The 13,049-nt window shown below is 39.6% G+C and overlaps 1 protein-coding gene across 1 annotated transcript in view; it reads right to left on the bottom strand.

Moving 5' to 3' along the window:
* Acbd6 (acyl-CoA binding domain containing 6) overlaps positions 1-13,049 on the bottom strand; it is a 146,203-nt gene that overhangs the window by 93,368 nt on the left and 39,786 nt on the right. The window contains exon 4 of the mRNA XM_075988291.1: positions 6,616-6,698. Within this exon, the coding sequence (XP_075844406.1) occupies positions 6,616-6,698 (83 nt within the window). The remainder of the gene's footprint in view (positions 1-6,615; positions 6,699-13,049) is intronic.

Below are 13,049 nucleotides of genomic sequence, written 5' to 3'. Positions count from 1 at the left end.
TTTTTCGGCCAATGGCTTAGCAGACAGAGTAAAGCCAGGTAGGAAATCTGAGAGAGAAAGAAGGCGGAATCAGGGAGATGCCATGTAGCTGCCAAAGGAAAAGGACACGCAGAACCTTACCGGTAGGAGTGATGACACACAGATGAACAGAAATGGGTTAATTTAAGATGTAAGGGCTAGCTAGAAATACCCCTAAGCTATTGGTCAAACAATGTTGCAATTAATATAGTTTGTGTGTGATTATTTGGGTCTGGGCAGCTGGGAAACAAACAAGCAGCCTCTGCTTACATTAAGCCCAAATTGAATGTGCTTACAAGTTGTCTTGGTCATGGTGTTTCTTCACAGTGACAGAGAAGTAACTAAGACACCATGCTTAGTGAAAGAAGTCAAGCACAAAAAAGACCCTGTGTGACCTTGCTTTTATGTGGAATTGTAAAGAGTAAATTTCACAGAGATACAGTAAGAAGAATGGTTACCAAAGACTGGAAGAGGGAGGGAGGGAGGGTCGGAAAGGAAGATGTTGGTCAAAGCAACGAAGTTTCAGCTACGCTGGAGGAACACATTTCAGTGACCACAGTCACATAAGCTCTTATGATTTATAAAATCAGAACAATTTTAAGTTTATACCACAAAAGGTGATAAATCTGTGAGGCAACCAGGACATTAACTTGCTTGATTCTTTCTATAATGTAAATACAAATCAAGATAACACAATGTACCCACAAACATATATACATGACTTTTTGTGAATTCAAAATAAAAATAAAAATAAGGATGGTCAAAGAAAGCATTAGAAGGTGAGCTGGCAAATGACATCACATTATACAAAGGACTCGGTAAAATAAACAGACTGGCTGAACAAAGGAAAGTTGCTCAGGCAAACAAACTGTAAGCAACTGCCTGTGGCAGGGTGTTCAGAGGGAACAGCAGAGGAGCGGAGCAGACAGGACAGCGCATCACAAAGAGCCCTGCTCCTGCTGGCAACATAGCAAGTTAGTTAGAGAACAAAAATGGCCTGCTCTCGAGGTCAGGGGTCAAGAAAAACAACACTGTCCTTCTAGACAAGTGAGCTGAGTACTAATGGAAGGGAAGAATGTCTCATATATGCCTCCAAAGACTCTTGCTTTAGATACTTTACCTCCTGTGTTAAAAAAAAATAAAGTAAAACATGGTAGTGCACCCCTTTAATCCCAGCACTCAGGAGGCAGAGGCAGGTGTATTTCTGTGAGTTCAAGGTCAGCCTGGTCTACAAGAGCTAGTTCGAGGAGCTACAGAGAATTTTGTCTCAAAATAAATAAATAAATAAATAAAGCAAAGCAAAGCAAAATAAACAAACAAAAAACCCACAGCCAAAAAGTAGTAACAGGAAATATTTATGAACAAGACACATCTCAATTTTACTAACAGCTGTTTCTCTGAAAGAAGAGTGTGGTCAGTGGTTTCTAGTAAAGCTGGTCAGATACAGTCAACTCCTAACTCAAGGGTTAATTTACTATATTAAAAGTTCTAGCTTCAGCCTTTGATCCCAGCACTCAAGAGGCAGCGTCAGGTGGATCTCTATGAATTCAAGGTCTACAAAGTGAGTTCCGTGACAGCTAGAAAAAGTAATTCTTGGCTCTATTTAATACGTAATTAAAATCTTGGATGTTAATTTCCCCTTATAGATCACTGGCTGTGAGTCTTAATTTTATCAATTGTGAGCCTCAGAAGAATCCTGCAAATCATAGCTCCTTTACAAAATACTTTGGTTATAAGACCAACAGGCAAAGAACCAGTAGAGGCAAACACTGTTTGAACAGTGATCACATTTAAGGAATACTGCCCTAAGATTAAAGCACTTACAAACTATCTGGATTTCTGTAGTTTACTCTTAAAATAATTCTTGAACCCTTGTCTGCCAAACAGACATGTAGAAATTGTCTACTGATGAAAGATAATTAGCTATACTGTAGAGTTACTTAGCTGTGACTTTATACAGACCCTGACTGCTGAAGAGCTGCTCCGCCTTTTAGACTCTGCCTAGCTCGTAACAAATTTGAAGGAAAACTGCTGATGCTTTAAATGTCTCCATGAAAAAAAAAATGCCTAATTCTGATCGATCCCTGGAAAGTCAGTGCCTACACCAGAAAAATTCACACACCTGCTTTGCTAAAAGACTTCTCCACAGGGCCAGTTAACATTCCCAACCATTAAACTGAGTCTAAAATCAATAAAACAATCCAAAGGAAGCATCATCAGCATAGTGATAAATGAGAGACTAGAGTCAAACTTTATCAGGGAAGTACATTCTTATGAACGCTGAAAGGAAAAGGTATTGGATTTTTTTTAACTGAAGATATTATACTAATACAATAGCAACTGTCAAACTCTTTTTCATTAATTAGAAATTATGCTGTCTCTTCAAACATTTCAGTGAGGCGCAGTAATTGGAAGAGTACTAACCATATTGACCTTGGGCAAGAAATCTAACCTTATATGTGTGTCCTCATCTGGAATACAGGGATACCACTAACATCTACATTTAATAAGATTAAGTGAAATAGCTCATAGAACATAATATGATTATGAGTACAAACAGCTAATGATGATGATTGTCATTATATTAGCTTCATAATATAGCATAGCAAGACATGATAGTATACCTCCACTTAGGAAGCAGAAGCAGGAGGATCAAAAGTTGAAGGCCATCCTGGGCTATGTCAGACCCTGTCTAAAAATATATAATAATATAGCACGTTTTAAGGTGAGGTAATTTATCATACTTGGGCATTATCACTGTTAATCAATCCATCTAACAAATCCTAATTAGAGCTTCAAAAACCTTAAAATAAGGGACCATGATTTGAGCAGAGTGACCAAAGTGTAAGAGGACTATTCTTAGATGAATAGATGGTGAGGGACCTTGTTTCTATTACTTATAATGCATATATTGCCTCTCTTGTTTTTAATTTCCAAAGCTTATTTTGTGTGTATGAGTGTTTGCATACATGTATATTCATGTATCATATGTGCAAGGTACTCAGAGGTCAGAAGGAGTCAGATCCCTTAGGACTGGGATTGTAAGCCAGCATGTGGGTCCTAGGAATCAAACCTGGAACCTCTAAAAGATCAGTCAGTGCTCTTGGCTGCTAAGCTTTCTTCCCAGCCTCAATATATCTTCTCTTAATATTGTAATGGATAAACTATATTTAAAACTTACACACACATATGCATACTTTGATACACAAGCACATATATCCACAGGAAACTTTGTAAACAATGTTAGCATTTCATAATCACTACCTGAAAATGAGGGCATAGGGTAGAAAGGAGAGCACAAAGTAGGGGAAAGGAAGAGAACAAAGACAGGGAGCTAAAAGGATGGATGGTGAATCTGGTTAGTGAATGACCCCTTTTCTAAAGGGTTGTTGATCTGCAAACAGGTGGATCTGACTGTATGCTTGGTTGGCATCATGGCACTGAGCACACAGGAGCTAAATGAAGCACATTAGAAAAGGGCGAATATGAGAGCCAGGAGACTGTTCCAACACTTACTGTTTATGTCAAGACCTGCCTGTCCCCAGGGACCCATTTTCACATAATCTATAATTATCTCTTTGCTTTAATCGCCTTGTCATTCCTGAGGCTCTCATGGGCACTGGGAGAGGAAAAGCTCATTAACTAAACCTTTTCTCCTCTCTCCAGCCACCCATGGCTTTTAATTGCTTGGTGTGTTATTATCTGGGAGTGCAACTGGGATCATTTTCATAAGAAAGGGAGGTAGGGAGCAGGAAGAGAGCCATAAGTCCCTGAGGTATGCACCACAGACAAACCTTTGCTTTCTCAATTATTTATGCCAGCTGAGGTTTTACAGGCTGAATAAATCCATAGCTCAAGTTCATTCTGAGCAGTCAGATCCTCACGAGAGAGTTGCCCATTTGCCTGTACACACTTGTGTATCCTCAACAACAACCAGACTGTAACAAGACATATGTCATCTAATTTATCACCGATCACCAAAGTGTTAACACCGTGTTGATCACAGGCAGCAGTGAAATAGAGAAGGATTACACCAACCAGCCAAACAGAGGCTCTTAGGGCTAAGAACGGTGTGTCTCATGACTAAGCCTGATGACAGCAACAAAACCCAAATACTCCATCTTTAAAACATAAACTATGTTTTTAATAGAGTCCTTAAACAGACTTGCCAAAACCAGGTTACAATGTGAGGCTTTGCATGAAACCCTAAGTAAAATTTTATATCATCAGATGTTACAAATAGCCATAAAACCACTCCATGCTGCCACCTTTTATCCAATTACATCCTGCTTTTAACAATTCACAGTAGTTTCCTTATCAGTGTCAAGCTTTCTATGCTTTCATTCAAGTTTTTATTCTGACCAAGAAAACAATGCACAAAGCTTTGTTTTGATTTTCATCTCAGTTTTTACCTACATTCTTCCTCTTTATAATCAACACTAACGAGCAGCCAATAACCAATAAAAAGTTATTTTTCAAAATAACCTCAAAATGTTATTACTGCTTAAAAACTGAAACTTATAAGTCAACAATGAAAACATCTCTTTGAAATTCTACGAGCTTTTTGGTCTGACCACAGCAGTGACCTCTGGTATTTTCTGCCAAGACACTTCATTTGTCTCACAGAACAACTAATCAATTCCAGATCCCATCAATCATTTCAGCTGTACACTAGACTGGCTTTGCTTAGAGAAGGTCCAGATGGCTGCCTGGGTAAGTGGAATTAAAATTCTAGCAGATTATAAGGTATCAAACTACAAAATATAACTGAGAAGCTCAAACCTCATTGCAGGATAGAGTGGGCATTACACCCTTCACTTATTCTACTTTTAATTCTTACCCTAATTTCTCAATGTACATATTGATGTCTAGAGCAAATCCAGCAGAAACATGACAAAGTTTATATATCAGAGTACTCAAAAATAAGCTGCAAAAGCTGAGTGTGGTGGCGCACGCCTTTAATCCCAGCTCTTGGGAGGCAGAGGCAGGCGGATCTCTGTGAGTTCGAGACCATCTTGGTCTACAAAGTGAGTTCCAGGACAACTATGGATACACAGAGAAACCCTGTCTTAAAACATCAAAACCAAAACATTCTATCAAAGACATTGTTTTATATCCTTTTGAAAAAACAATGATTATCTTATCAGTTGAACATAATTCTGTCAAGAATTTGTAATTAACATCAGTTAAAGCACAAATTGACTTAGAAAAGTAACAGTACCATATATTACCCAAATACCCATGGCATAAACTTCAGAAAATAGTCTGTTTTTATTGTTGAACCGCATTTTGATACATCTGAAGAAATTCTAAGTATACAGCTGGTACTTTACTGCAATAATCTAACATTTCAGTACAGGAAAAATTATTAGGATTAAATTTATTATAATGGAATTGTAACACTAGTAAAATGAATTTTCCCATTGTTAGCGTGACTAATTATTGGTTTCCACATCCACTGTAGTAGTAAGAGAACAGTAAGAGAATTACTATGGTTGTAAGAGCATAAGGGCTTTCAATACTCTGAGCATTCATGTTTCTCTCTGTATATATACTGTGGCACACATGCCAAACCTCCCATACATACAATAAATAAACATATGATAAAAGTAGAACTAGCATAAAAAGATCAATATTTAGATGACTCGGTGAACTAAGGTCAAGTCTAACTACGTTTACCTCTAGCACAATATTTTGCTCAATAATATTTATCACATATAGATGAAAATGCCAAAAGTACTAAGAAAAATCATGTATGGCATATACCTGTGATCCTAGCACTCAGGAAACAGAGGCAAGAAAGTGAGGAGTTTAAGTTTAAGGTCATCCTCAGCTACACAGTGAGTTCAAGGCTGACCTTGACCAAATGAGACCATCTTAAAGAAAACAAAACAAAAACAAACAAACAAAACAAGAACAAAGAAAAAAGTACTAAGAGTAGCCTGGCATGGAGGTGCACACCTTTAATAACCATACTAGTGAGGCAGAGGTGGGTAGATCTCCCTGAGTTCGAGGTCAGTCTGGTCTACATAGTAAGTTTTAGGACAGCAGGAGCTACAAATAGAGAGATCCTGTCTCAAACAAACATCAGTGATTCTTTTCCTGACTTATACACAGTGTGAAAAGAAAAGAATTAAAATATTTTTATACAGCACAAAAACTAACAGCTCTGTTAAATAATACATTCATTAAAATTTTGTTTAAAAATAGTTAACACATTTGCTGTGCAGGCTTGCTAACCTTAGTCTGGATTCCCAGAATCCAAGTAAAAGAATAACTGAGTCAGGTGTGGTGGCGCATGCCTTTAATCCCAATCCTAGCACTTGGGAGGCAGAGGCAGGTGGATCTCTGTGACTTTGAGACCAACCTGGTCTACAGAGTGAGTTCCAGGACAGCCAGAGCTACATAGAGAAATTCTGTCTCAAAAAAAAAGATTGAATGAACAAAGGCAAGAAGGGAAGAGGAAGGATGTTTTACAAATTGTTTATTTTCAGGTTAAAATACATATATACCATATATACTTATGAGCACACATAATGCATACATATGCGTGTATGTATATATATGTCTATAGTCAAAGAACAGAAGAGAAATTACCTGATTGTTTCTTCATGATATAGAGAACTAACGACTGGCCTACCAAAACCACTATTGGCTTCTTTTCCTTTCTTCTCTGATACCTGTGGAAGAAAAGGAGAAGATGGAAAAAGATGTATGGACTAAAGCAACATGTATTTAAAATTTATCAACTTGTTAAGGAACACCAAAATTAAGCTGGGGGGGATGGCACATGCCTTTAATCCCAGCACTAGGGAGACAGAAGCAGGTGGATCTCTGTGAGTTTGAGGCCAGCCTGGTCTACAGAGTGAGTTCCAGGACAGAGATACCCTATCTCAAACCCCCCCACACCCCCCCCCAAAAAAGAAAAGACAGACAAAGATTTTATTCTCAACCAATTCTTCAGAGTGTTAGTAATAATTTTAAGGTAATTAATAAAACCAAACTGATGGCCATTCTCCTGCCTCAGCCTCTTCAGTTCTGAAATTATAGCTGCCATATTAGTCTGAGAATGCTTTCCTTTATACAAGAAAAAGTGAAAGTAAGAATTTACTTTAGTCAATTTCAACACCATTGATAGGATAAAGTTGGAACAAACATGGTGTTTAAGAAGTGCAACTAGGAGTCGGAGAGATGTCTTAGAAGTTAAAAACATTTGATGTTCTAGGAGGCATGGTGACTCACATCTGACAGCAACTTTAGTTAGAGGGGATCCAACATCCTCTTCTAACCTCTACAGACACTGGGCACACACGTGGTACCAGACAAGCCAGCAAAAACACCCATATTATTAAATAAATAAATAAGTGAAATGCAAACTTTATAAAGTTGAAAATAAGAAAACTAAAGAAGGAAGAAGGGGAAGAGGGTGTGAGAACCAACCCAAGTATTGAGCCTCTTAGAAAAAAAACAATTCCTAGAGTTGTAAGCCTAGATAACCCTTGGTTTGACAGTTTTTTAATTATAAAAGTAATAGTATGATTCATAAAGAAAAAAGTTAGGGGCTGGAAAGATGGCTCAGAGGTTAAGAGTACTGGCTGCTCTTCCAGAGGTCCTGAGTTCAATTCCCAGTAATCACATCATGGTTTACAACCATCTGTAATGAGATCTGGCACCCTCTTCTGGCATACATGCAGACAGAACACTGTATACATAATAAATAAACTAAAAAATCTTTTTTAAAAAAGAAAAAAATTAGTAGTAGTCTTTATTAAGGTCTAAGAACTTGTACAATGAAGCTTCAACAAGAAAATCTTGGCAAAACACCTATCAATGAAGTCCATTATCTAAATGTTCAAATAGTTATTAAAAGCCAATAATAAGGAAGCAAATTATGATAAAGATTTGAACAGACATCATTACTATAATATCCCATGCCGGCAGTGCTGCTCTGTAAGGCTGGGCAACCTTAGGAGGCGGCCCTGGCTGGTGTAGGAGGGTCACTGGAGCAGCTTCCATGCTGCGTGGTCTGTCTGCAATGTGTGTGTGGAGCTCCTTCACTACACACACACACACACACACACAGCCACTCCTGTGCCTGTCTGCACCATCTGAAACCGAAACCCAAATAAACCTCTCCCCTATGGTGGCTTCAGTCAGGTGTTCTGTCACAGGATGAGAAAGGTAACTAATATACTGTGCCAAAGAGAATCTAAATGGCAAATAAGTCAATGAAAAATGCCTCATATTGAGCATATTGGAGGTCCACACTTATTAGAACAGCTGAAGTTCAGCAAGTCGTCCAGGGGAGGAATGGATTAAAGTGGTTTCCCTTTTGATATTTTCAAATATAAGATCAAATCAGTTCTGAATACAGATAGTGTTACTTCTGCCTTTCCAGTTTGTGTGTGACTTACTCTTTTTCTTGTTGAAGGTCAGCAGGATTTATGGTTCAGTGGTGACAAAGGCAGTCTTCCTTCTTACTGATCACAAGTGAGAGTGTCCATCTTTACCATGGAGATGCAATATCCTTTTTTATTTTTAATAAATGTTCACGATCATATTATAAACATTCACTTTCAGTCTGCAAGACCTTTTCCATGGCACATCATAGTAGGCACAGCCCAGTCAGCACACCCTGTGACTAACCAGGCACACCCCAGCCCTCTTAGCCCTAAGGCTCCACCACTCACCCCAATTCTCAGATGGAACCCAGGACCCATGCCCAGCGCCCCAGCCGTCTTAGCAGGCCTGCCTGTACCTTCCCAACATGCAGGCTTGGAACAAGACATCGTGTAAAACCCAGACTGTGTGTTCATATCAGACCCAAAACCAACAACAAAAAATTTTCACACTCAGGTCTCATTGCAAAAGCACAAACAGTATGACAATCAAAACAGTAAGTCTCCTCCAAAATCCACAAGTCCTAAGTTCTCCAATGAGAATCAGATGGTTGGATCCCAAGGTCCATCTTAACAGATCTTAACAGAACTATCAAGAACTTCATCAAAGAATTCAAGAAGTTTAGAGAGGACACAAAGAAACAGGTCAATGAACATAAAGGGAATACATATCTCAGTAATGCCCTGAAGACACAGATGTGGGCTGAAGGAAATAAGGACACCAGGATCTGAAAACAAAACTCAGTAAGAAATAGAAACACTGAAGAGAACCCAGGCTGAAATGCAGATGGAATTGAAAAGCTCACTAACCCAAAGAGAAAACTCACATCTTACAAGTAGTATAGATTAAACAGAAGATCGACTAACAGGTCTCACAGACAAAGGAGAGGAATTAGGTCACACAAAGAATAGGAAAATTTCAAGAACATCCACTTCCATCTTTGAAAGTCACATCGACTGTCCCAGCCACGCTGGCGCCCTTCACTTCTGGAAGAAGCTGGAGGTTGTTATCTCCACCTCTGATCCTCTGTACCATGTTTCCAGTCTGGCTGCTTCCAAGATTTTTATCTTTTTCTCTGCTTTTCAAAATTTTGAATATGACGCTTATTGACACAACTTTGTTAACTTTCTATGGCATGGGGCTCATTGAGCTTCTAGACCTGGGGGCTTGTGGAGGTGGCTTTCGTCCAGGGGTGATTGTTTTTCTCCCTCCATATAGTAGGGCCCCCGGCACCTCGCAGAGACCAGAGCTGCTGCCATGACGGACAGGACAGCTCTCATGTGCTGTATGCGCTGTATGGTACTAAGCCCACCCGCAGTACAGCACTTGTACTATGAGATGGTTAGCGAGTCTCGGGCAAGGGCCTGGAGATTTAAACACACAAACACACAGACAGAAACATGGGGACATGGGTCATCCTTGAAACAAGAATGCCCCCTTTATTGTGTTCAGGGGCAGCTTATATAGGGCTCTGGCCATGCCCTAGTTCTCGGGATCTTCCAGTTGCAGCCACCAGAAACCACTCCCCTGCCATCAAGGTCCATGCTCAGAACAGCTGCAGGCTGCTCAGGGCGGAGGAAAACAAGTTGTTTGCAGAAAATTCAGGGTCTGGTGGTCCGCAGTCCCCAAGGACTCATAAAGATACATTTTCTGGTCCCAATGATTAAAGGTTGAAAATCTGATTTGCAGTGTTCAGCACATGTTGAGAATTTCAGCTATTTATGTATTTTTTTCCTGTCTTCTCTCACCCTTTTAGGCTCCCTGCTTCATTTTGATTGCCTTCACTTGCCACATCTTCCAGTCCACTGGTCTTTCCCTGGCTAATATGCTGTTGATCCTATATAGTATATTTTCACTGAAGATCTTTTACCATCCTTTCTGTAGTTTTTATGTGGGCTTTATATTACTCTATATGATGCTTATGTTTTCCTCTGAAAATTTATTTATATGTAACATATAACAACATGCAATAACATAATAATATATTTACAAGCTGGGCGGTAGTGGGGCAGGCCTTTAATTGAACTCAGAAGACAGAGACAGGTGGATCTCTGTGAGTTCAAGACCAGCCTGGTCTACAGAGCTAGTTCCAGGACAGCCAAGGTTACACAGAGAAACCCTGTCTCCAAATATATATGTGTTTATTTACACTAGGTATTTTATCATCTCTGGTATTTCATCATCTCTATTTGTGGTGGTCTGAATGAAAGTGGCCTCCACAGGCTCACGGGGAGTGACACTATTAGAAGGTGTGGTCTTGTTGGAGGAAGTGTGTCACTGGGTGCAGGCTTTGAGGTTTCAGATGCTGCCTTTGGATCCAGATATAGAACTCTCAGCACTATGTCTGCCTGCATGTTGCCATGCTTCCTGCCAAATTACTATGGACTGGACCTCTGAACTGTAAGCAGCCCCAATTAAACGTTTTCCTTTATAACAGTTGCTGTGGTCATAGTGTGTGTCTCTTCACAGCAACAAAAGCCTAAGTAAGACACTATCTCTTCTGCATCCACTTATTATTCTTTTATTCTCTTGGCTATTTTTTTTTCTTGCTCGCTTAAAAGATTTCTCCTGTAAGCTGCACACTGTAAACTTTACATTCCTGTTTGCCAGATCTTATTACACTACTTTCCTTAGGTTGGGCTCTATTTTGGAACAAGTCAATAAAGTTACCCGAAATCAGTCTGATCCTTAATAGACTCACTCGTAAATGCACTGGTGATAAAATATTCTCAGGACTCCGTTAGCTCTAGAAAAATGGCTACCCCATTTTTTGTGTGCCTTTTCCTGGGCCGCCGGTTTCCTTTCACACATGCACAGGTTAGGATGCAGTCAAGGGATCATCTGCGCTCTCTGGAGCTCTAGGTAGGAGGTCCCCTCCAGCGCCCTTTCAAACTCTAGCTCGAATCAGGGAGTCTGCTCAGAAAGTTCTGGCTTTGTCCTCCCTCGCCACAGTTCAGGCTCTGCTCCCAGGAAAGAAGCCCAAGCATGCGCACAGCTTACCTTGCTTATTTTCCCATGGAGGAGCCAAGGTCCCCAAAACAATTCTACACCCACTGTAAATGTCTATGCAGTAATGAAATATACCAATATCCAACAGTTGTATATTTGGGCTATTTATAGCTTTTTACTCACAGACAATGATATAATGAAATCTTATGCATAATGAATATATTTTAATTAAAACCTTTAGGAAAAGAAATAAACATCACATTTAGATGTGGCTTACTCCAAATATATTCCTTATCCCTAGCATTGTTCTTTCTTAAGCAAATGAACAAATACATATTATGGCTCTGCAACAACTTCAGGGTGATAAAATCCTGTATCTTCAACACATACTAACTGAAATAGTCGGCCATTGTCAGACTGAACCAAAACAAAACCACCGAATACATTATCTGTTCTGTCCATTTCATCCACTCAAGGGGTAACATTCCTGCCTCTTGATTTTCACTTTGGTGAAATGTCCCTCACAAAAGCTTAGAGGTTAGAGCCGGAAAGACAGCGCCGAGGGTAAAGGTGCTTGCCACCAACCAAGTCTGACAACAGGAGTCTCACCGCAGAGCCCACAGGTGGGAGAGAAGAGCAGGTACCTGCAAGCTGTTCTGACTTCCAAAGGAGTGCTGTGGCATGAGGGGCCCCCAGATAAATAAATGTAATTAGCTTTTCTAAAGCTGAGAGGTATATCCCATTTTTCTCTACTCAAAATCCATTAAGTTATTTTGTTGCATCAGCAGTTAAAGGAAGTCTTCGATTTGGCAGAGAAAGTGATAAAATTTGCCAGGCCTTTGTAGCACCTCAAGCTATATTATGTAAGACATCCAAATGCTCCTTCACTGAGAGAGAAAAGGACTACCAGCTACCTGAACCTTGATCACCTAATCTGTGCTCTCTCACAGTTACAGGGTCAAGATTAAAACCAGTAAGAAACACTTTGGTATTTGAAAAATACTTATTCCAAAAATTGGCACACTAATATGTATAAGGTGGTTTCTTATTTCCACATGGTACCCTTTCGGATTCTCTTCTATTCATGTGTTTAACTTGTTTACAGCTTGAACTATAGGACTTTGTGCAGTTAACTAACGGCTCTGTCCTTCTTTCCTCATCTGTGAAGTTGGGAAATTTGCCTACCTCACATGATCATTTTCAGGATGTAAGATAGATCTATTTAGATAGAACAGAACCCAGCATGAAAAATGCTATCATTTAAGTCAGTTAACATAGTAAAAACTATGGTCAAGATACAGCCATGCTGCAAAGCGAGTGCCTCAGAAACACAGGTAACACAGGTGCAGATGCTCGAACGGGGGGTGGGGGGGATGGCTCTAAACGTCTGACCCTTCTAACACATCTCAGCAAACCTCTCAAATCCAAACAACTAGCAAGTTCTTTCAGTTCGTAGAAGAATAATGCCAACTTCGTGCAAACTCTTCTGGAAAATGGAGAGCAAGAAAAGAAAGACTAGTATCTGGTCAGTATCTTCCATAAAGTTACACTACCCCAGTTCAACTTCAGAACAAGTGTTCAGAGCTGGTGCTGGCACCATCTTGCATTTAACACAGGCTACAATTACGAGAAGTACCATTATTTTCTACAATGCTAAGAAAGAAAAACCAGCCAATAACTAT

The sequence above is a fragment of the Microtus pennsylvanicus genome, chromosome 10 (assembly GCF_037038515.1).
Source record: "Microtus pennsylvanicus isolate mMicPen1 chromosome 10, mMicPen1.hap1, whole genome shotgun sequence".
Lineage (NCBI taxonomy): Eukaryota > Metazoa > Chordata > Mammalia > Rodentia > Cricetidae > Microtus > Microtus pennsylvanicus.
This window is presented reverse-complemented; position numbering and strand designations above follow the sequence as displayed.